Consider the following 26559-nt stretch of genomic DNA (forward strand, 5'->3'; position numbering starts at 1 on the left):
TTACAACATATCGAATGGATGTTTGGCCAATGATGTTGTTTAGTAATGGAGGTTTCAAAACTCACCCTGTGTGACCGAACACTTGTTCTTATAGGAGTTCTCTCCCCACGTTCCCTTTTTCTTGTTATCGCTATATCTCTAAAACCGTAAAAGATTTTTACGAACTGTTTTCACCAAATTGTTCGTCTACTCTTAAAAATGATTTGTTTTATTTTGACTGAGGTGATCAGAAGACATCTTATGGGAGTTATTTCCCTTTGAAAATTTAAAATAAACGATATGTTGGGTTAATTCATACGGTATAAGTTGTAGAGGCCTGCAGTCTTTGATATGAAGTCCTTGGTTCATATAAAGTAAATTGAGGTCAAGGTCAAGGTCATATTATAAATTTTACATTTTGCTTGTTATCTTTATTCAAAAGAAATTGTTACAGTTAATGATATGATATGTTTGCAAAATCACTGTTTACAATAAGGCGCAACTTCAACTTATTCAGTCGAAGTGTTTTGGTTAACTCTTATAGGAATTTTCTCCCCTTATGTATTTGAGATCATTATTTCTCCACAACCATACAAGTGATTGACCTCGGACCTTATAATTAGAGTTCACTGACCCATGACCTTGAAATTGAGGTCAAGGTCAAAGGTAAAGGTCATGTTATAAATTTAGAATTTTGCTTGTTATCTTTATTCAAAAGAAACTGTTACAGTTTATGATATGATGTGTTTGCAAAATTACTGTTTACAATAAGGCGCAACTTCAACCTATTTAAGTCAAAGTGTTTTGGTTAACCCTTTTAGGAGTTTTCTCCCCTTTTGTATTTGAAATCATTATTTCTCCACAACCATACAAGTGATTGACCTGGGGTCTTTTGATTTGAGATCACTGACCTATGACCTTGAAATTGAGGTCAAGGTCAAAGGTAAACTTGACGTTCTAGATTTTGACCTTTGCTTTAAATTTGTTTTTGTTCATTATAAAACAATTAAGTCTTCTGTATATACCTATTAATCTTATTTTTCTATATCAGTTAAGGTACCAAATTACATCAACAAGGAGTGACCCTTTCTAACATCTTTTTTTAAATTTCATTCTAATTATCGAGGTGGAAAGACCTTCAATTGTTCTCTGAAGAATTGGTTTTTAATTTCTATTATGTTTCTTCTCAAAAGTACAGTTGCACCAGTCTGCAATCTTATATGAAATGGACCCCACAAACAAACACAAGTCAAGGATTTTTAAAAAGAGTTTTTCAAACATCTAATTACATATTAAATAACAGGCATGTATGTACATAATAACTGCAGTACCACCATCTACAACTCAAGACCTTGTCAATCTGACCAATACAGAAAAAGATACTAATATAAGGCTTATAAGCTTCTAATTATAGATATGTTTAACTATTGCCAACCAGACAAATATCCACCAGAGTTCAAATGGCTTGGATGTAAGCAACAATAGGCAACTGTTTAGCTAACAGTACAATAATACTCCCCTGGGAGACCTTTACTATAAAGGAAGAAGAAGAAGAACAATGAGCAAATGTTTTGCCTTATAGTCTGCTATAAAAAAAAAATGAAAAAAATGAAAAACAAATGTGACAAAAGAGACACCAAAGCCAACCACTTACTTGTAATTAAAAGCTACTGACTTTGGACAGGCACATGTATAATAGAATGTGGCTAAATTTGGTTAAATATTTGTGTGAGCATTTAACCCTCTTATTAATCCAGGATGTAGTGTTAGATAAGATATATGCAAGTATTCAAGAGTGAAATGAATCTCATTTATTGCTGGCAAAGCTACAACTATGTTGTGTTACTCCAATGTAATACTCTTAGAAATTAATGTCAACTGTCCAGCATTGTTGTCAATGACTACAATAATCAACATTGGAATGGACAGATGCCATCATCCATTCAAAAAGTGGCACTACATTTCATATAACATTAGATCATTGATGAATGATGAATACAGCCACTGAGGACAAAAGTAAAGTAACATCACTATCTCATGGTTCTGCAGCATGTCCTGAGACAACTCATTCACAACATCAAATAAGACAAATTATTGTAATAACTGTATTGACTGTTGTAAAATATTTTCTTCAATTTTCAGCAAATTCAGTGCAATATTTTGATGTGGGGTCAGTCTGCTTTTGTCCTTTGAAGGAAACTACAAAGTAAACAATTACAATTATTATAAAATGGTGTAAGATCATTGCTGCTTCAGCATCATCCCTATAAACCATTATCAAACATTTAACTGATACAATAAGTGCAAGAACTGCTACTCAGTTTGGGTTAAGGTTTCATCATCTTTTAATGAAATACATGGATCTGAAACTTGTCATTATAACTGATGATATCATTAACAGAACTAACTCTACTGCACAAGATGCCTATCTCAACTAAAAGTATCTCTCCACTGAGGCTTGTTGATAAAATATTAAAAAATCCAAAACTTGTTCAAAAATTGAAAAGCTGATAAAACAAAAAAGTATAAAAAATAAGATGTGATATGATTGCCTATGAGACAGCTCTCCACAAGAGACCAAAATAACACAGAAATGAACAACTATTATAAAGGTCAACAATGAACGAAGCCCATACCACATAGTCACGGTTCACACTGCTACTTAAAATGATCTGCAAGTGTCGCTAAAAGAAATCATGGACTTCAGGAACAAAAAACTATGTGTTGCACAGGTGACTATGGCCTTTGGTCAGTCTGATTTCCCAACTCAAAATATATAGTTGTGAAACTGATATGAACTGATAGTTACACAACTTCACAGAGAACAATAGATATTGTATTTATTGAATGGGACATTAGAAATGACAAAAGTTTAAATTGATTGAACAATAGGTGAATCTGTGGAAAAGTTCCATTGAATTCATTATAAATCTGTTTCTTTGCAGTTTTCAAATGGCAGGTTAAATGATATTTTTTGATTTTTTACAAGACCACATTGGTCTGAAGGGCTGAGACTGGTTTAAATTGTGTATGCTATCCTTGTTTTTCTATTCCTTATTCGAAACTAATTTGAACCTAAAAAAAGTAAAATGAAGGGATTTCTAAGGGACATTTTTTTTAAATTGTTTGTCCACCAAATAGAACTTGTTTGAGATATTGTTGATATTAACCTATAGTGTAATTTTTTTTAAAATTTGGCAAGAATTGTGCCTGTAAAAGGGCTCACAAGGCCATTTCTAATAAATTTAATATTTTAAAGGAGCATAACTCTTTAATAAAGTCAATCTACCACCATTGAGGAACTTGTTTGAGATATTACTGATAATCACCTACAATATAAGTTTCTTAAAAATCTGGCAAAAATTGTATCTGAAGAAGGGCTAACGAGGCCATTTTCAATAAATTTAATATTTCAAAGGACATAACTCTTTTTAATAAAGTCAATCTGCCACCATTAAAAAACTTGACCAAGATATTGCTGATATTAACCTGAAATATGTTTTTATAAAAATCTGGCAACAATTGTATCTGTGAATGCTCTAACAAGACCTGAGTAACACACAGACAGATGGATGCCAGGTATTTCCATATTCATCACAATGCTTTAAACAGGGGACAACAATTGTATCTGAGAGAGCTCTAACAAGACCTGATGAACACACAGACAGATGGATACCAGGTATTTCCATGTCATCACAATGCTTTAAACAGGGGACAACAATTGTATCTGTGAGAGCTCTAACAAGACCTGATGAACACACAGACAGATGGATACCAGGTATTTCCATGTCCATCACATTGCAGGGGACAACATAAACACAACAGAGGGAAATAGACCTTTTAAGGGATGTAGGGATTGGGCCCTAATTTTTCGCTGGGATTTCAGGATTTACACTTACGACTTTTCAATGTTCGTGAAAGAATACTTTATTTTTTCATGAATCTGGGATGAGACCCCCTCCTACCGTCCCTTACACAGACATCATTTTTAAATTTTGTTTAGGTCATACTGTCATGACTGTCTTATTCTTCAATATAATGGGTTGACACCATGAGAAACATCTTCAGTCTAATAACAACAACATTTATAATTTTTGTTTGCATGAATGATTTGTTTCATACCTTGACAAAGACACTTCTAAGTTCAAGCAATTCTTGTTTAAGAAGAATATGACCCATCTTTTTAACTGCTTTCTGGTTTGTTAGCGATATGGGATCATCTTTAAATATAAATTTCCAATTCTTTCTGAAAACAACAAAGACAATTTTGCATTGTTTTAAACATATGTACACAGAACTATATAATCTATTGACATCAAAAACATCTTTAACATATATATACAATTCTTTTGACTTAAAAGATTACCAATGCGTTTGAACAATAATTCTCTTTATTGTTAGTGAAATTTGTAAAATAATTTACTGAATCAATCCTTTGGTCATAATGGCATATATGCCATCAGGTTTTGCAGATAGTCTCCATTTTTGTTTATCAATATTGTTTTCTTTATAATACGGCTTTACAAATAATCAAAAGGATTATCATTAATAATATTACATGTAAAATGTATATCTAATGGAAGAATTGGAATATAAAAAAAACATTCTACTAAAAGTATATGCAAATGTTTTATGAATGGCAATAATTAACAACTTCAATATATAAATGTAAATAAACTTACAATTCAGTAAAATCCATTGCTAGTATCTTCATCACAGCATGCATACTCCATGACACACCCTCCTTACTACAAACTAATTTCCTTTAAAAATACACAAAAAATGAGAGTGTTAAATGTACATCAAATCTATATTAAATCACAAGATGAAAGAAACTCTATACCAGTAATATGCTATTTAAAAGAGTACATAACTTACACTAAAAGCTGCAAACAGAATAAGACAAAGAACAAAAGCTCCAAATTGGATGTATATTATTTATCCCCATTTGAGCTTTTTCTACCCTTTTTTTTTATTCAATTCAATTCAATTCAATTCAAATTTGTATTGCCATAAAACTACATATTTATAGTATGTGACACAACGTAACAAAATGAAAATAATATAAATCATGTTTTCTGACCCGTTTAAAGATCTTTAAAGCCTATAAATTAAACAAATTGAATTGTTAGACAACACAGTTTGAATAAAAAGTTTTATTCTCTGTTCACCTTTGTTGAAGAAACAATATCTTTATATTATTTTACCTCCTCAAATTTCACTTTAGTCTCTAACTCAAAATATAAATTACTTAAAAGGAGGCTCCATGCCAGTACAAAACTTTTTTTTTCATTACTATTTTTTTTTTAATGATATGGAAAACTAGAGGCTCTAAAGAGCCTGTGTCGCTCACCTTGGTTTATGTGAATAATAACCAAAGCAAGCAGATGGATTTATGACAAAATTGTGATACATCTTACTTTGCTGAACATTCTTGCTGCTTACAAATATCACTATCTATAATGAACTTGGCCCAGTAGTTTCTGTGGAAAATGTTACTGGTAGTAAAAGTTTACAAAATTGTTTAAAATTGACTATAAAGGACAATAACTACTTAGGGGGTCAATTGACCGTTTTGGTCATGTTGACTTATTTGTAAATCTGACTTTGCTGAACATTATTGCTGTTTACAGTTTATCTCTATCTATAATAATAGTCAAAATAATGACCAAAAACAGCAAAATTTCCTTAAAATTACCAATTCAGGGACAGCAACCCAACAACGGGTTCCCTGATTCATCTGAAAATTTCAAGGCAGATAGATCTTGACCTGATAAACAATTACACCAAATGTGAGATTTGCTCTAAATGCTTTGGTTTTTGAGTTATAAGCCAAAAGCTGCATTTCACCCCTATATTCTATTTTTAGCCATGGCGGCCATCTTGGTTGGTTTGGCATGTCACGCCACACATTTTTAAAACTAAATACCCCAGAGATGATTGTCACTAAGTTTGGATTAATTTGGCCCAGCAGTTTTAGAGGAGAAGATTTTTGAAAAAGATATTTAAAATTTACGAAAAATGGTGAAACATTGACTTTAAAGGGCAATAACTCCTAAAGGGGTCAACTGACCATTTTGGTATTGTTGACTTATAAATATTGTAAATCTTACTCTGCTGAACATTATTGCTGTTTACAGTTTATCTCTATCTATAATAATATTCAAGATAATTAATAAAAACAGCAAAATTTCCTTAAAATTACCAATTCAGGGGCAGCAACCCAACAACGGGTTCTCTGATTCATCTGAAAATTTCAGGGCAGATAGATCTTGACCTGATCCCACGTCAGATTTGCTCTAAATGCTTTGGTTTTTGAGTTATAAGCCAAAAACTGCATTTTACCCCTTTGTTCTATTTTTAGCCATGGCAGCCATCTTGGTTGGTTTGGCGGGTCACGCCACACATTTTTAAAACGATATACCCCAAAGATGATTGTGGCCAAGTTTGGTTTAATTTGGCCCAGTAGTTTCAGAGGAGAAGATTTTTGTAAAAGTTAACGACGACGGACGACGATGGACGACGACGGACGCCAAGTGATGAGAAAAGCTCATTTGGCCCTTTGAGCCAGGTGAGCTTAAAATCAAACCAGAAAATCGATTTGATTTGATCCCAGGTGACTTTTAAGATGTTTATATCATTGGAGTCCAAATTATCTCCCTTTTGTGCAAAAATGCTATTTTTTTGCATTAAAACTGAAATATCTTTTTTTAAATCATCGTTGACCTATAATTTTGTGATTTTTTTCAAATACAGTATTTAAACTAAACAATTGTAAAATTTAAGCAATTTCTGTAATTTAGTTCTCCTCTGATTCCCTATTATAAGTATATGATAAATATAAAAAAAGAAGATGTGGTATGATTGCCAATGAGACAAGTTCATTTGTAGAAAAAAAAATGTGAAATACATATATTTAAACAAATAAAGAATTTATACCAGCGAGCCCACTTAATCATGTGTTAATCTAAAATGAATAATCAGGATTTAACAATATTGCCAAAAATTGCCAAACATGTGGCAATATTGTCCCTTTTGGGAGTTGATTGACAATTTGTGTTACAATATAAAATGAGGAGATATGGTATGATTGCCATTGAGACAGTTATTCAACAGAGTTGATCAAATGTGGATTCATGATATTATAGGCCACCATACAGTCTTTAACAATAAAAAAAACACTGCTTAGTCGGCTATAAATCATAAAAAAATGTGAAACAATTAAAATGAAAAAAACTAATTTAAGACTAAGCAAAAAATGATATATGGGCGTTTTTCAATAAAAGCGTACTTTTCAGACCTTAAAAAAATGGAAAATCAACTTGTCTAAAATTTAATTTCAAGAGTTATTTTGAATACCTCTATAATAGACCTGTTTGTATACAAAAAGTGCAATCTTAAATATTCTTTAAAATGATATTATTTTCATAATTTGTGTCATGTTTCGTCGGGGACTTTTGTCCCCTACGAAACTTCTTCTAAACACACATATTTTTTGCAATTTTAAATGTTTCCTATAGACATTCCAGTTTGTTTACTTTAAATACTAGAAAAATATCATTTTTTTTCTGAATTGAAAACCATTTTTATCGATAAAGATTAGACAGTACTTCACATATGAAGGTTCAACTCATGTTACGTAGTGGACATTTTGATGCGTTTTGTAGTGGACAAAACCATTTCGTAGTGGACAAAAAGTTTCGTAGTTGACATCAACCCTATCATATGTTAATAAAAACATAATAAAAATTACATAAAACTAACCCTTGTTATTTGTTCTGCACGAATATAATTGAAAAAAGATTAAAACTAGAGGCTCTAAAGAGCCTGTGTCGCTCACCTTGGTCTATGTGCATATTAAACAAAGGACACAAATGGATTCATGACAAAATTGTATTTTGGTGATGGTGATGTGTTTGAAGTTCTTACTTTACTGAACGATTTTGCTTCTTACAATTATATCTATCATGAACTTTGCCCATTAGTAACAGAGAACTATATTTGGTAAAAATTTACATAAATTTACCAAATTAATGAAAATTGTTAAAAATTGACTATAAAGGGCAATAACTCCTTAAGGGGTCAATTGACCATTTAGGTCATGTTGACTTATTTGTAGATCTTACTTTGCTGAACATTATTGCTGTTTACAGTTTATCGCTATCTATAATAGTATTCAAGATAACCAAAAACGGCAAAATTTCTTTAAAAATTACCAATTGGAGGGCAGCAACCCAACAACCAGTTGTCCAATGCATCTGAAAAATTCAGGGCAGATAGATATTGACTTGATTAACAATTTAAATTCTTGTCAGATTTGCTCTAGATGCTTTGGTTTCATAGTTATAAGCAAAAAACTGCATTTTACCCCTATGTTCTATTTTTAGCCGTGGCGGCCATCTTGGTTGAATGGCCAGGTCATCGGACACATTTTTCAAACTAGATACCCCAAAGATGATTGTGGCCTAGTAGTTTCAGTGGAGATTTTGTAAAAGATTACTTAAATAGATTTACGAAAAATGGTTAAAGATTGACTATAAAGGGCAATAACTCCTAAAGGGGTCAACTGACCATTTTGGTCATGTTGACTTATTTGTAGATCTTACTTTGCTGAACATTATTGCTGTTTACAATTTATCTCTATCTATAATAATATTCAAGATAATAACCAAAAACAGCAAAATTTCCTCAAAATTACCAATTCAGGGGCAGCAACCCAACAACCGATTGACCGATTCATCTGAAAATTTCAGGGCAGATAGATCTTGACCTGATAAACATTTTTATCCCATGTCAGATTTCCTCAAAATGCTTTGGTTTTTGAGTTATAAGCCAAAAACTGCATTTTACCCCTATGTTCTATTTTTAGCGGTGGCGGCCATCTTGGTTGGTTGACCAGGTCACGCCACACATTTTTTAAACTAGATACCCCAAAGATGATTGTGGCCAAGTTCGGATTAATTTGGCCAAGTAGTTTCAGAGGAGAAGATTTTTGTAAAAGATTACTTTAATTTACGAAAAATGATTAAAAATTGACTATAAAGGGCAATAACTCCTAAACGGGTCAACTGACCATTTTGGTCATGTTGACTTATTTGTAGATCTTACTTTGCTGAACATTATTGCTGTTTACAGTTTATCTCTATCTATAATAATATTCAAGATAATAACCAAAAACAGCAAAATTTCCTCAAAATTACCAATTCAGGGGCAGCAACCCAACAACCGATTGACCGATTCATCTGAAAATTTTAGGGCAGATAGATCTTGACCTGATAAACATTTTTATCCCCATGTCAGATTTCCTCAAAATGCTTTGGTTTTTGAGTTATAAGCCAAAAACTGCATTTTACCCCTTTGTTCTATTTTTAGCTGTGGCGGCCATCTTGGTTGGTTGACCAGGTCACGCCACACATTTTCTAAACTAGATACCCCAAAGATGATTGTGGCCAAGTTTGGATTAATTTGGCCAAGTAGTTTCAGAGAAGAAGATTTTTGTAAAAGATTACTTTAATTAACGAAAAATGGTTAAAAATTGACTATAAAGGGCAATAACTCCTAAACGGGTCAACTGACCATTTTGGTCATGTTGACTTATTTGTAGATCTTACTTTGCTGAACATTATTGCTGTTTACAGTTTATCTCTAACTATAATAATATTCAAGATAATAACCAAAAACAGCAAAATTTCTTCAAAATTACCAATTCAGGGGCAGCAACCCAACAACCGATTGACCGATTCATCTGAAAATTTCAGGGCAGATAGATCTTGACCTGATATACATTTTTACCCCATGTCAGATTTGCTCTAAATGCTTTGGTTTTTGAGTTATAAGCCAAAAACTGCATTTTACCCCTATGTTCTATTTTTAGCCGTGGCGGCCATCTTGGTTGGTTGACCGGGTCACGCCACACATTTTTTAAACTAGATACCCAAATGATGATTGTGGCCAAGTTTGGTTTGATTTGGCCCAGTAGTTTCAGAGGAGAAGATTTTTGTAAAAGTTAACGACGACGGACGACGGACGACGGACGACAGACGACGGACGACGGACGCCGGACGCCGGACGCCGGACGCAAAGTGATGGGAAAAGCTCACTTGGCCCTTCGGGCCAGGTGAGCTAAAAAGACTGCATGGTAGTGGTAGTGTCCACTACGAAACGTTTTTCTCCCATACTTGTTTCGTAGGGGACTGTTTCGTAAGGGACGTATTCGCATGTTTTATTTTTTTCCCACAATCCCTATATTGCAATAGTAACAAGACTGATTGTATTCATCAAAGCATTTATCAAGCTGTACACTGATATTTTTTTCATAATTTTAAAACTACATACTGAAGGAGATTTGACCTGTTTCGTAGTGGACATTATCAAAAATACTCTGGTCCATTTGATGTGCTCAATTTTTCTTACCAAAAATTTAATTGCCGTTATAAAAGCGTCACTTCTTTTGTAAGACCCTAATGTTTATATCTCTTGCAAACAAAAATTACATTGATTTTATAAAACTGTTTATTGGCAAATTTTAATGACTTCGTTTCGTAGTGGACATTTTGTGAGGGACACACCTTCTGAAATTAAAAAAACCTATATTGAAAGCTGTTTATTAACATATGTTGGCTCTGAACATACTTTTGAATTATTAAAGAACTTATGTTAAGTAAAAAAACCATTTATTTCTCCATTTTTTTACGATATTTTAGAGTATGATAGTGAACAGGCGGTCAAGGGACATGCCATTTTGGTTGTTTTGGACCATTCAGGAGTCAATATCTTATCAATCCCTCTAAAAATAAACTGTTTTTTTTATTATAAATGTTAAATCTAATTCAATGTACTGACTGCACAAAAAAATACTTGCAAAGATCAAACACATTTTTTTTAAAGTGGCTGGGACAAGAAAATACGTTTTTATTAAAAAACGCCCATATACAGCAACAAACAAAAAGCACTGAATCAGAGGCTCCTCACTTAAAAAGGCCAACAAAGAAGGTGGTTGGGTTTACATGTCTATAAGCCTTTAACCCAATATCTAACAAGGGTCAATGGTATCCTCATTTTTTCGTAACTATTTTATCTCTCTAGTAAATACATGTATAATTTTCAAGGTAATTGCAAAAACTCCTATAAAAAAGTCATCTGACCAATTTGAAAGAAAAGGACAGCTGATACATCTTCTTGACATTCTGAGCATAATTGTGTAAGTCAGACTTTATCTATCTAATACAATATAAGTTTTTGAGATGAAAGACAATGATTGGCATTTTACCCTTATGATATATTTCAAGCTATGGTGGACAATTTGGATAATTGGCTGAAACAAAAATAAATTGTATACTTTAAGGATAATTCAGCACAAGATTAGGGGAATATAGTCCTGTGGTTTTAGAGAGAAAAAAATAGTGTGTTTTAAGATAAGGATAGGTGAAAGTTGATGGCAAAACAGACCCATCAGGTGATTAAAATTGATCACATGGCCCTATTCAGCCAATCAAACATTGTGAAACAATACAAACCTGTTAATGTTATTCTCTTCTATAATTCTTTTCTTTCTATCAATATACTGGAAATTTAAATTATGTGCTACTTTTACTATTTCATCTGAAATGCGAAATTAAAATATTAATTTACATTTTATTAATAATCATGTCAGTGAAAGAAAGTTGAATATAAACTTTTGTGAAAATTACTCTACTTGAACACAAGACAGTGAGAAATTTGTGAAGAAAGACACATACTCTCTAGGAAAACTGAATGGACTGGTGCATCCTACTAACAATTGTAGATCAAACAATTTACCAGGTTTAGTGTAGAGACAATCAAACACATAGGAAGACCTGCAATGGTTAGGTTAGTTTAGTGTAGAGACAATCTAACACGTAGGAAGACCTGCAATGGTTAGGTTAGTTTAGTGTAGAGACAATCAAACATGTAGGAAGACCTGCAATGGTTAGGTTATTTTAGTGTAGAGACAATCAAACACGTAAGAAGACCTGCAATGGTTAGGTAAGTTTAGTGTAGAGACAATCAAACACGTAAGAAGACCTGCAATGGTTAGATTAGTTTAGTGTAGAGATAATCAAACATGTAGAAAGACCTGCAATGGTTAGGTTAGTTTAGTGTAGAGACAATCAAACACGTAAGAAGACCTGCAATGGTTAGGTAAGTTTAGTGTAGAGACAATCAAACATGTAGGAAGACCTGCAATGGTTAGGTTAGTTTAGTGTAGAGATAATCAAACATGTAGAAAGACCTGCAATGGTTAGGTTAGTTTAGTGTAGAGACAATCAAACACGTAAGAAGACCTGCAATGGTTAGGTTAGTTTAGTGTAGAGACAATCAAACATGTAGGAAGACCTGCAATGGTTAGGTTATTTTAGTGTAGAGACAATCAAACACGTAGGAAGACCTGCAATGGTTAGGTTATTTTAGTGTAGAGACAATCAAACACGTAGGAAGACCTGCAATGGTTAGGTTAGTTTAGTGTAGAGACAATCAAACACGTAGGAAGACCTGCAATGGTTAGGTTAGTTTAGTGTAGAGACAATCAAACATGTAGGAAGACCTGCAATGGTTAGGTTATTTTAGTGTAGAGACAATCAAACACGTAGGAAGACCTGCAATGGTTAGGTTAGTTTAGTGTAGAGACAATCAAACACGTAAGAAGACCTGCAATGGTTAGGTTAGTTTAGTGTAGAGACAATCAAACATGTAGGAAGACCTGCACTGGTTAGGTTATTTTAGTGTAGAGACAATCAAACACGTAGGAAGACCTGCAATGGTTAGGTTAGTTTAGTGTAGAGACAATCTAACACGTAGGAAGACCTGCAATGGTTAGGTTAGTTTAGTGTAGAGACAATCAAACACGTAGGAAGACCTGCAATGGTTAGGTTAGTTTAGTGTAGAGACAATCAAACACGTAGGAAGACCTGCAATGGTTAGGTTAGTTTAGTGTAGAGACAATCAAACACGTAGGAAGACCTGCAATGGTTAGGTTAGTTTAGTGTAGAGACAATCAAACATGTAGGAAGACCTGCAATGGTTAGGTTAGTTTAGTGTAGAGACAATCAAACACGTAGGAAGACCTGCAATGGTTAGGTTAGTTTAGTGTAGAGACAATCAAACACGTAGGAAGACCTGCAATGGTTAGGTTAGTTTAGTGTAGAGACAATCAAACACGTAGGAAGACCTGCAATGGTTAGGTTAGTTTAGTGTAGAGACAATCTAACATGTAGGAAGACCTGCAATGGTTAGGTTAGTTAATAGAGACAATCAAACATGTAGGAAGACCTGCAATGGTTAGGTTAGTTTAGTGTAGAGACCATAAAACACATAGGAAGACCTGTAATGGTTAGTTAAGTTTAGTGTAGAGATAATCAAACATGTAGGAAGACCTGCAATGGTTAGGTTAGTTTAGTGTAGAGATAATCAAACACGTAGGAAGACCTGCAATGGTTAGATTAGTTTAGTGTAGAGACAATCTAACACGTAGGAAGACCTGCAATGGTTAGTTTAGTTTAGTGTAGAGACAATCAAACATGTAGGAAGACCTGCAATGGTTAGGTTAGTTTAGTGTAGAGACAATCAAACACATAGGAAGACCTGCAATGGTTAGGTTAGTTTAGTGTAGAGACAATCTAACACGTAGGAAGACCTGCAATGGTTAGGTTAGTTTAGTGTAGAGACAATCAAACACGTAGGAAGACCTGCAATGGTTAGGTTAGTTTAGTGTAGAGACAATCTAACATGTAGGAAGACCTGCAATGGTTAGGTTAGTTAATAGAGACAATCAAACATGTAAGAAAACCTGCAATGGTTAGGTAAGTTTAGTGTAGAGACAATCAAACACGTAGGAAGACCTGCAATGGTTAGGTTAGTTTAGTGTAGAGATAATCAAACATGTAGGAAGACCTGCAATGGTTAGGTTAGTTTAGTGTAGAGACAATCAAACATGTAGGAAGACCTGCAATGGTTAGGTTAGTTTAGTGTAATGACAATCAAACACGTAGGAAGACTTGCAATGGTTAGGTTATTTTAGTGTAGAGACAATCAAACACGTAGGAAGACCTGCAATGGTTAGGTTAGTTTAGTGTAGAGACAATCTAACGTGTAGGAAGACCTGCAATGGTTAGGTTAGTTAATAGAGACAATCAAACATGTAAGAAAACCTGCAATGGTTAGGTTAGTTTAGTGTAGAGACAATCAAACACGTAGGAAGACCTGCAATGGTTAGGTTAGTTTATTGTAGAGACAATCAAACACGTAGAAAGACCTGCAATGGTTAGGTTAGTTTAGTGTAGAGACAATCAAACACGTAGGAAGACCTGTAATGGTTAGATTAGTTTAGTGTAGAGATAATCAAACATGTAGGAAGACCTGCAATGGTTAGGTTAGTTAATAGAGACAATCAAACACGTAGGAAGACCTGCAATGGTTAGGTTAGTTTAGTGTAGAGACAATCTAACACGTAGGAAGACCTGCAATGGTTAGGTTAGTTTAGTGTAGAGACAATCAAACACGTAGGAAGACCTGCAATGGTTAGGTTAGTTTAGTGTAGAGACAATCAAACATGTAGGAAGACCTGCAATGGTTAGGTTAGTTTAGTGTAGAGATAATCAAACATGTAGAAAGACCTGCAATGGTTAGGTTAGTTTAGTGTAGAGACAATCTAACTTGTAGGAAGACCTGCAATGGTTAGGTTAGTTAATAGAGACAATCAAACATGTAAGAAAACCTGCAATGGTTAGGTTAGTTAATAGAGACAATCAAACATGTAAGAAAACCTGCAATGGTTAGGTTAGTTTAGTGTAGAGACCATAAAACACGTAGGAAGACCTGCAATGGTTAGGTTATTTTAGTGTAGAGACAATCAAACACGTAGGAAGACCTGCAATGGTTAGGTTATTTTAGTGTAGAGACAATCAAACACGTAGGAAGACCTGCAATGGTTAGGTTAGTTTAGTGTAGAGACAATCTAACGTGTAGGAAGACCTGCAATGGTTAGGTTAGTTAATAGAGACAATCAAACATGTAAGAAAACCTGCAATGGTTAGGTTAGTTTAGTGTAGAGACAATCAAACACGTAGAAAGACCTGCAATGGTTAGGTTAGTTTAGTGTAGAGACAATCAAACACGTAGGAAGACCTGTAATGGTTAGGTTAGTTTAGTGTAGAGATAATCAAACACGTAGGAAGACCTGCAATGGTTAGGTTAGTTTAGTGTAGAGACAATCTAACGTGTAGGAAGACCTGCAATGGTTAGGTTATTTTAGTGTAGAGACAATCAAACATGTAGGAAGACCTGCAATGGTTAGGTTAGTTTAGTGTTTAGACAATCAAACACGTAGGAAGACCTGCAATGGTTAGGTTATTTTAGTGTAGAGACAATCAAACACGTAGGTTGACCTGCAATGGTTAGGTTAGTTTAGTGTAGAGACAATCAAACACGTAAGAAGACCTGCCATGATACAGAGACATATACAAATAAATTAACATAGTATAAATTTTAAATACAAATGTAAAATAGAGACATAAAGTGATTACCCAGGAGATTCTAGGCATTTAATAATAATTCTTATAAACCTGCACAGATTATTTAGTTCATGAGTTACATGACATGTAATTAAATTATAGAATTAATGATAAAGTAGATTCATTCATTTTTGTGTCTTCAAATGTTATGATCACCATGATTGAGTTTTTCCCCCGTACATACATGTGTTTAATAATCACTATGATTGAGATTTCCCCCCCCCTACAAACATGTGTTTAATGATCACCATGATATAGATTTTTTCCCCCGTACATAACGTAATGGTACCCAAATTGCACCTATTTAGCAAAAATAGCAGCGGACATCTTACATGATTTCCTAAAGAAGAAACAATTTGTTTTTTTATGATTTGATACTATGCACATTTTTCAACATAGGTAAACATACGTAGATATGCACAAAACGTTCACAGTATTTAACAATAGATGAAGTGTTTACTAAAAAAGCAAAATGTACTGAAACATCGCCATGCAACGTCATAAAAAGGTCATCTTTTTAAAATGATCAAATACAATATGTTACAAGTATCCACTTAAACAAAAATGAAGAGTAAGCATGGACTAATATCCAATTGTTCTAAATATTTGAAGAAACTAAACTAAAGCTCTGTTATTAGATTTTTGACGATGCAAATTTATTCATGGATGCAATTTGGGTACTCCTCATTTCAGAATCATTGATGGTTTGGAGGTCAGTTTAGACCAATTTTTCTATGATCACCATGATTGAGATTTTTTTTCCCGTACATACATGTGTGTAATGATCACTATGATTGAGATATTTCCCCATACATACATGTATTGAATGATCACCATGATTGAGAATGTTTCCTTGTCCATACATGTATTTAATGATCACCATGATTGAGTTTGTTTCCCCGTACATACATGTGTTTAATGATCACCATGATTGAGATTGTTTCCCTGTCCATAAATGTGTTTATTGATCACCATGATTGAGATTGTTTCCTCGTACATACATGTGTTTAATGATCACCATGATTGAGATTGTTTCCCCGTACATACATGTATTTAATGATCACCACGATTGAGATTGTTTCCCTGTCCATACATGTGTTTATTGATCACCATGATTTAGATTGTTTCCTCATACATACATGTGTTAATTGATCACCATGATTGAGATTGTTTCCCCGTACAAACATGTGTTTAATGATCACCATGATTGAGTTTGTTTCCCCTTACATACATGTAATTAATGATCACCATGATTGAGATTGTTTCCTCGTACATACATGTGTTTATTGATCACCATGATTGAGTTTGTTTCCCCGTACAAACATGTGTTTAATGATCACCATAATTGAGTTTGTTTCCCCTTACATACATGTGTTTATTGATCACCATGATTGAGATTGTTTCCTCGTACATACATGTGTTTAATGATCACCATGATTGAGATTGTTTCCCCGTACATACATGTATTTAATGATCACCACGATTGAGATTGTTTCCCTGTCCATACATGTGTTTATTGATCACCATGATTTAGATTGTTTCCTCATACATACATGTGTTTATTGATCACCATGATTGAGTTTGTTTCCCCGTACATACATGTGTTTAATGATCACCATGATTGAGTTTGTTTCCCCTTACATACATGTAATTAATGATCACCATGATTGAGATTGTTTCCTCGTACATACATGTGTTTAATGATCACCATGATTGAGATTGTTTCCTCGTACATACATGTGTTTATTGATCACCATGATTGAGTTTGTTTCCCCGTACAAACATGTGTTTAATGATCACCATGATTGAGTTTGTTTCCCCTTACATACATGTAATTAATGATCACCATGATTGAGATTGTTTCCTCGTACATACATGTGTTTAATGATCACCATGATTAAGATTGTTTCCTCGTACATACATGTGTTTAATGATCACCATGATTGAGATTGTTTCCCTGTCCATACATGTGTTTAATGATCACCATGATTGAGATTGTTTCCCCGTACATACATGTGTTTAATGATCACCACGATTGAGATTGTTTCCTCGTACATACATGTGTTTATTGATCACCATGATTGAGATTGTTTCCCCGTACATACATGTGTTTAATGATCACCATGATTGAGATTGTTTCCCCGTACATATATGTATTTAATGATCACCATGATTGAGTTTGTTTCCCCGTACATACATGTGTTTAATGATCACCATGATTGAGATTGTTTCCCTGTCCATACATGTGTTTATTGATCACCATGATTGAGATTGTTTCCTCGTACATACATGTGTTTAATGATTACCATGATTTAGATTGTTTCCCCTTACATACATGTAATTAATGATCACCATGATTGAGATTGTTTCCTCGTACATACATGTATTTAATGATCACCATGATTGAGATTGTTTCCCCGTACATACATGTATTTAATGATCACCATGATTGAGATTGTTTCCCCGTACATACATGTGTTTATTGATCACCATGATTGAGATTGTTTCCCCGTACATACATGTGTTTAATGATCACCATGATTGAGATTGTTTCCCCGTACATACATGTGTTTATTGATCACCATGATTGAGATTGTTTCCCCGTACATACATGTGTTTATTGATCACCATGATTGAGTTTGTTTCCCCTTACATACATGTGTTTAATGATCACCATGATAGAGATTGTTTCCCCGTACATACATGTATTTAATGATCACCATGATTGAGATTGTTTCCCCGTACATACATGTGTTTAATGATCACCATGATTGAGTTTGTTTCCCCTTACATACATGTGTTTAATGATCACCATGATTGAGATTTTTTTCCTTACATGTGTTTAATCAGGTTTTGTAAATGGTCATAAAATTCTGCATACATTGTTTAAGCCTATAGAACAATTATAATACAGTTTGTTGAACATATTTGTGGTTTCCAGTAGAAATGTGTCAGAGTTACTCACCATAATCTAATTCATAAACATCATGTGGATTATCAGGGAGAATGAATCCATACTCCATTAAAAGATGTGTATTACTGTGTGCTCCATACGATATAAATACTTGATCATATTTCCTAAATGAATTATAGGTTTTTATTTCAAAACAGTTATTATTCATATTAAATGCAGCTTCAACCTGAAACATTTAAAGAAAAAATCATTAGGAAATACGAACTAGAATGCTATACACTATTATTGTTTTATTAATTGATAAAATCTTCCCTACTGGTGTAAAACGTACAAAATTGATTGACTCTGCACCAAAATATTCACATTTCATGTGCAACATTTTACAGCATGACAAATGAAATGAATATGTGACAATTCATGTCCTTTTCAAGAGAGATTCATAGTTTTCAATTCTTTAATGTAAAGCTTATCTATCAACTCTACAATTTACAGAAGGTAAAATGTGACATATGGTAATACAAAGAAGGTTCATTGAACTATAATAGTTTACTTTTATAACTGTGACTTGGATGGAGAGTTGTCTCATTGGCACTCCACCCACATCTTCCTATATCTATTATCTGCAATTGTGACCATCTGTGATAAGATCTATAGACCAATATTACAAACGATAAAAACCAAATGAAACATCATGCATGAAGGATGTGTATCCAGTTTGTATTATTATAATGTGAATGTGCATGTATTGATGCTTGCCCTTGACAGGCTGGACCATTCATATACTTTGAATCTGCAATGAAATAAGCATATATTGTAGTGCAGAACATCTTTCATTATATTTTCACAATACAAAAGCATTCCTTTATTTTTATGTTTTTTTCTGCCCCTTCTGGTTTTCTAGCTCATTTCGAATTTACACATTTTGCCTATTTTGTGAATTCCTTCTGCAGCCTTTGAAGTTGTTCTAGAAAAAAAATAAACATTTATGTGTCTGAAACCCTTAACAAACTTAGAATGTATATTTTGATTACAAGCAGTAATAATGTTAAATGAAAAATAATACACATGTATGTTATATTGTCTGCTGATCATAACCTTACCTCTGCTGTTGTTGAGTGGTTTAATAAATCTAAGAAAGGTGCAAGCGCAATGTTTTTATTTGTATCAGCGATGTATGGAGAACTGTCACAGTCATAATATATTGATCTGGAGTTTATACAGTACCATGCCCATCTAAATTCATTAAAAGTTATTTTGATTTCTTTACAGCTGGATAAAAATAAAAGGATTTCATTATAAAATGTCTGTAAATCGTTCAATGCGGCAAATATCTTTTTGTACACATTTTTAGAAAACAGAAAAAGATCACTAGGTTTCCAAAATGCAGGAGTGTCAAATGTCTCTGGTAATGCTTTTATGTACGGCCACCAAACTGATTCTTCTTGTTTTTCACTTTCAATGATAAGAAAAATAGTCATTGCTTGTTGTAGATTAAACTTCAAGTGGGATCTGAAACAAAAGGATACAGGTAAATCCTACTGAGTGACCAGACCAAAATGATACAGGTAAATCCTACTGAGTGACCAGAACAAAATGATACAGGTAAATCCTACTGAGTGACCAGAACAAAATGATACAGGTAAATCCTACTGAGTGACCAGAACAAAATGATACGGGTAAATCCTACTGAGTGACTAGACCAAAATGATACAGGTAAATCCCACTGAGTGACCAGAACAAAATGATACAGGTAAATCCTACTGAGTGACCAGAACAAAATGATACGGGGAAATCCTACTGAGTGACTAGACCAAAATGATACAGTTAAATCCCACTGAGTGGCCAGAACAAAATGATACAGGTAAATCCTACTGAGTGACCAGAACAAAATCATACAGGTAAATCCTACTGAGTAAACAAAACAAAATGATACAGGTATATCCTACTGAGTGACTAGACCAAAATGATACAGGTAAATCCCACTGAGTGACCAGAACAAAATGATACAGGTAAATCCTACTGAGTGACCAGAACAAAATGATACAGGTAAATCCTACTGAGTAAACAAAACAAAATGATACAGGTATATCCTACTGAGTGACTAGACCAAAATGATACGGGTAAATTCCACTGAGTGACAAGAACAAAATGATACGGGTAAATCCTACTGAGTGACCAGAACAAAATGATACGGGTAAATACTACTGAGTGACCAGAACAAAATGATACAGGTAAATCCTACTGAGTAAACAAAACAAAATGATACGGGTATATCCTACTGAGTGACTAGACCAAAATGATACAGGTAAATCCTATTGAGTGACCAGACCAAAATGATACAGGTAAATCCCACTGAGTGACCAGAACAAAATGATACAGGTAAATCCTACTGAGTGACCAGAACAAAATGATACGGGGAAATCCTACTGAGTGACTAGACCAAAATGATACAGTTAAATCCCACTGAGTGGCCAGAACAAAATGATACAGGTAAATCCTACTGAGTGACCAGAACAAAATCATACAGGTAAATCCTACTGAGTAAACAAAACAAAATGATACAGGTATATCCTACTGAGTGACTAGACCAAAATGATACAGGTAAATCCCACTGAGTGACCAGAACAAAATGATACAGGTAAATCCTACTGAGTGACCAGAACAAAATGATACAGGTAAATCCTACTGAGTAAACAAAACAAAATGATACAGGTATATCCTACTGAGTGACTAGACCAAAATGATACGGGTAAATTCCACTGAGTGACAAGAACAAAATGATACGGGTAAATCCTACTGAGTGACCAGAACAAAATGATACGGGTAAATACTACTGAGTGACCAGAACAAAATGATACAGGTAAATCCTACTGAGTAAACAAAACAAAATGATACGGGTATATCCTACTGAGTGACTAGACCAAAATGATACAGGTAAATCCTATTGAGTGACCAGAACAAAATGATACAAGTAAATCCTATTGAGTGACCAGAACAAAATATATAAGTGATTTCAAAGAAAATAATCTTTCAAATGATTAAAAGAAAAAAAATCTAAGTGATGTTAAAATGAGAACAATCAACATTCTTCTAAGGCATAATGAATCAGCATGTGTTTTTCCTTGTTTAAGTTGGTGTTCATTCTGTTGATAGATGGACTGTGCTTTTACTTTTACAACAAATGATCTTGATATTTTAAACAGAAGGTTATGTATGAGGTAAAAAGGGTTGAAACCAACCAAATGGTGTACCTGCTCCATGTCAGGCTATCTGCTCTATGTGGTGTTCCTTGTTGTTGCTTTTTGTTACTGATTTACTTTAACACAAACTTCAGATGTAAAACAAATGTATGATACCAATTTCAAAGTGCACAAGTATTGAGAGGGAGGGTTGATATATTTATATGAACATGTATGTGGTTAACTGTCATCATGTTTATATTCTAGTGTTTTGTAAAAAGAAATTTTTACTTGCTATTGCAATTCTTTGATTGGCTCTAATAATTTTAAAAACTATTACAACTTGACTAGATTTGAAACAACTTAAAGCTTGATAGGATACAAGTCATTTTTCAGCAGACCATATGTGTATATGTACCTCTAAATATCTTTTGTAGTTGTTGTGTCATTATGTTTCAGTCTTACCTTCTTATACTTGCATCCCCTATTGTTAAACTACATACCTTTTTAAGAAAGACCCAACTTCACTTTTTAAAACTGTTTCCATGGTAATAAGGAATGGTTTGGGAATAGCAATGATAATGGATCCTGGATAAATAGGCCTCTTTGTCATTAATCCTCTACCAGTGTCTGAAATAAAAAGACATAACTATGATAGTTCTAGTCATAATTTACTCATCATTCTCATTGTAATGTACCGGGTACATGCTTTTAAGACAACTACAGAGCAACTTATTTGTCTTAAATACAATATTTGGACAAATAATTCAAATATACTGATAACAATTTAGTAACATAGACTGAATGAAAATAATGGAATGTAATATGAATGACATTTTTGTAACAATACATTGTATGTCAGAGAGAGAAATCTGAGCATGTGGAAACTTTCTACACACATCACAAATGAAAAATATTGTCCTTATCACAGGGAAAGGGGATATAATCCGTTTGATAATCATAACACTGTTTACTAAGTGTATTTGAATTCATTAAACATGTTAAATAAAGATTTATTATCCATATAGATATACAAATGTATATAGATAATTACATTGATACAAGTGGATTATCAGATTTATCCAATCGAGATAGTTAAATTATCAATTTTAAAGTCTGAGCATTGGCGAGAACTTTAAAATTCATAATTTAACTATTGAGATTGGATAAATCCGATAATCCATGTGTTACTATGTAATAATCTGTTTCTCTAATGATTAAAAGATAAATTTTCTTCTTTTCTAAACCAAAATCCCCTTTGAGTGCCTTCCACTTTCCACAAAGTTGTCAATTTCATTAACACCTGTTAAAACATTTTGATCAATTCAGGGAGCTGAGAAAGGTTTTGACCCTTTGAATCAGCCAATCATCTTCTGAGATCACCAGCAACCTCATGTTGATTAAATTTGTTTATACAATTGGTTCAGAAAGGGATATATTTCCATAGAAATAGAGAAACTATAATATCAGAATGAGTGAACATTCAATTTCAATATAACTTTCAAATACATGTAGTGTCTCTGATGGGATATCATGAAGGAATTCATCTGATCAAGAATAATTCTTCCTGTCCATTTTTTAATGTTCATCTATTCATTACATGTAGTACATTTATTTTGATCATTGATTTTTTTTCTCAAATTTTCAAAACAGTCATGACAATAATCCAAAATAGGAAGAATGTGATTCCATTTTAAAAATGTTTTAATACACTTTCGGTGTTAAATTGGAACATGCATGGTTACCCTCTATTCTAAGACCAACAATTTTATATCAAAAAATGTTTCACATTAAAAATGTCTGCTAAGAAAGAAACTTTTACCTACATACTGCTGGTCTAACCCTAATATCTATAAGTTTGATCAACTGTTTAATTCATGTAATATTGTAATATTAGAAAAACTATGTAAATTTATCAAAGTTATAAATGTGAAAGTCAGTCCTCCAAGTTAATTTCATTATATTGTTCACACATGCTTGTAAAAATTGTACCTTATAGTTATATTTATGTATGTTCTCTATAACTATGTAATTGTAGTTTTATGAGAAATAAAGTATTCGTAAAGTATTCGCTAACATATACATTCAACTGACTCTGAATAAAATTGCAAAATTTACAGCACAGATGAAGAACAAGTGATTAGTTCACTAGAGATCCTAATTGGAAGCATTTGTGTTGCATTCAGTGGTCAAATTTGTTCAATTAAAACCTAACATGTACATGTAGGTTAAAATATTTTAACCCTTTCCTCCATAATGACGCCTTTTGACGCTGACCCCCTTTACTCCATAATGACGCCATTTGACGCCTGTGTAGTACCTCAGTTGAAATACTATGACTATGAAATGTCTGCAACAGCATTAATAAAATTTGTATTCAATATGAAAAGGATATATTCATATTAAGAATATCTGTATAAATTTTATTTGATGAAATATTTGTATTTTATGAGCAATCCATTAATACTTTAAACCTAATGATTTGTTTTTATTGAAAAAATCATATGCAAATCAACTATTTAAAAAAAAATGCCATGGAGGAAAGGATTAAGAAATGTCAACTTTGTCTTTTTTTAAATGTACAAGCCATATGAATTTAAATTTAGATACATGTACATATATATAGTCTGCCATTAATTTAAGTCAAAAGATATCAAAGAAGCAAATTTATGGTAATCATTTTAAGTTTTTATGGATGATGTGATTATTCCTCTCACCTTCTAAAAGTGACCATCAATTTTCAATCTGTAGTTAAAAACCACATTAATGAACTGATTTTATATAAACAACATGAACAACAGACATGACAGAGGAGATTTAAGGAAGTACAACAAATAAATTAACACCTATATCTATCATAACTTATTTTAAGTCTAGTTGTCAAACTTTTATTATGCTAGATCATATATATATCATTATATATGTCAATTCCAGGATTTGTAGATATGTATATAGAAAGACCAGCTAGAGAGGATACTGTATTATTATTGTCTCTGTTATGACTAAGAGATACAAATCCCTAAATTATTCAAATGATCATAAAATGTGTTTCCTTGTTGTCATGGTAGGATGTTATATTCATGCCTTATATATCATATGTACTGTAGTATGCCGCTAGATTAAAACTGATGAGGAAAGGTTACACATGGCCAGCGAAAGCTCAATTTTTGTAGAGCCCAGGTGGTCGTGTGGTCTAGTGAGACGGCTGCAGTGCAGGCGATTTGGTGTCACGATATCACAGTTGCATGGGTTCGAATCCCAGCGAGGGAAGAACCAAATTTATAGATCTAACATAATTTGTTGGGTTGATGTTTAGACGAGTTGTATAGACATTATGTACACAGCCATGTATCACCATGATCATTGATGGAGATCCGATGGATACATCTGTTGTAGAGTTGTCACTGACTCAGACGTACTTATATATATATGGTGTCACGATATCAGTAGCATGGGTTCGAATCCCGTCGAGGGAAGAACCAAAAATTTGCGAAAGCAAATTTACAGATCTAACATTGTTGGGTTGATGTTTAGACGAGTTGTATATATATATATATATATATATAAACGAGTCTAAATTGAAAGGCAGTGTCTGCGCGTACCCGCATGCGGGTACGAATAGTCAAATTGCCGTTCTAGGCTGCGCGTACCCACATCCGGTTTTCTAATAAAATGCCGTCGAATCGGGAATGAAACGTGAAATATGTACGAAAATTATCGATAATATGGGGATTTCGGGTAGAACGAGTGAAGAATATGAAAAATAATATTTTCAAATTGTATTTATTAATTTAAAAATAAAGATACATAATAACCCTTGCAAAATTAAATGCACAATGATAGAAAATGAAACTGTACAGTCCCTGAAAAGAAAAAAAAGTAAAAGAAAACTACTAAAATTAAAGCTTGAGTTTCTGAAAATTAAAAAAAGCAAGTAATAATATCAATGTAAACCAATAACAAAAGATTCATGTAACTTATTAAGATTTGCACAGATTTCAACCCGGCGGGCTGCACATTTCAAATGTTGCCAGCCTACGTTCACGTTTCATTGTTCATTATTACTTGCTTCTTTAAATTTATATTTTTATAAACTCAAGCTTCAATTTTAGTAGTTTTATATATTTTAAAATTTTAGTTTCTGTTTTACATTTTACTAAAAGATTATTTTAAAATATCATCATATAGGTATATTTTTAATTTATAAAAATTTTATTCTTTAAATTTGCATTAAAATTTTATAATTATAGTATTAATTTCTATCATGTTTTTCTTTTACAGGGACTGTACAGTTTCATTTTCTATCATTGCGCATTAATTTTGCAATGTTTATTATGTATCATTATTTAATAAATACATCTTGAATTTTTTTTTACATACTCTTCCACTGTGTACTCTTCACTCGTTCTACACGATATCCCCATATTATCGATAATTTCCGTAGATATTTTACGTTTTATACCCGATCCGATGGCATTTTATTAGAAAACCGGATGTGGGTACGCGCAGCCTAGAACGGCAATTTGACTATTCGTACCCGCATGCGGGTACGCGCAGACACTGCCAAATTGAAAACTACGTTCAAACCTATATATATATATAACTTCAGATGCACTTTAAAAAATATATTTTACCATGAAACATAGTGGGTCTTAAGTTATGATTTCCAACTTTCATTTTCAACCATTTAAAAAGGTCTTTAAGTTCATCACTCAAAGCAGAGCGTGCCACTCTTTTCCCGATTCGTTTTCTATGTCTCAGAGTTCTACCCATTATTTTGATATCCACATGTCAAATCCCACATGTAAACAAACAGCATTTGTGTACTGCCATCTGGTGGTCAAAAGAGGACAGGGGGTTTTCCAGTGAGAACTGAGGAAATTTTTTTTGCTCGATTCCGAAGATTTATGTACAGCAACACAAATCATTATCATCCACATGATAAGTTTATTGACAT

General features: G+C 33.2%; 1 protein-coding gene across 4 annotated transcripts; it reads right to left on the minus strand.

Annotated features, from left to right (window-relative positions):
- Positions 1-1767: 1767 nt before the first annotated feature.
- Positions 1768-26436, minus strand: LOC134686993 (SET domain-containing protein 4-like). Of its 4 annotated transcripts, none has more exons than XM_063546896.1 (8): positions 26237-26436; positions 22106-22232; positions 19524-19692; positions 18475-18649; positions 11496-11580; positions 4662-4742; positions 4102-4225; positions 1768-2178 (listed from the first exon to the last, which is right to left on the minus strand). In XM_063546896.1, the coding sequence occupies exons 1-8, from the start codon at positions 26373-26375 to the stop codon at positions 2071-2073; spliced, it is 1008 nt and encodes a 335-aa protein (XP_063402966.1). In that variant the 5' UTR covers positions 26376-26436; the 3' UTR covers positions 1768-2070. The 4 variants fall into 4 exon arrangements, with proteins under 4 accessions (XP_063402966.1, XP_063402963.1, XP_063402965.1 ...); XM_063546893.1 differs by having other exon boundaries at positions 19524-19932; XM_063546895.1 differs by lacking the exon at positions 26237-26436 and adding an exon at positions 22906-23063 and having other exon boundaries at positions 19524-19932.
- Positions 26437-26559: the final 123 nt, after the last annotated feature.

The sequence above is a fragment of the Mytilus trossulus genome, chromosome 10 (assembly GCF_036588685.1).
Source record: "Mytilus trossulus isolate FHL-02 chromosome 10, PNRI_Mtr1.1.1.hap1, whole genome shotgun sequence".
NCBI classification, from domain to species: domain Eukaryota; kingdom Metazoa; phylum Mollusca; class Bivalvia; order Mytilida; family Mytilidae; genus Mytilus; species Mytilus trossulus.

What these genes read in the sequence shown, in the direction of transcription:
- LOC134686993 (XM_063546893.1), bottom strand. Translation starts at nt 26,375, where the DNA reads ATGGGTAGAACTCTGAGACATAGAAAACGAATCGGGAAAAGAGTGGCA. An exon ending in GTTGGGTCTTTCTTAAAAAG is followed by an intron (nt 19,933 to 22,105) that starts GTATGTAGTTTA and finishes CTTTTGTTTCAG; the next exon opens with ATCCCACTTGAAGTTTAATC. An exon ending in TTAGAAGTGTCTTTGTCAAG is followed by an intron (nt 2,179 to 4,101) that starts GTATGAAACAAA and finishes TTTACTTTGTAG; the next exon opens with TTTCCTTCAAAGGACAAAAG.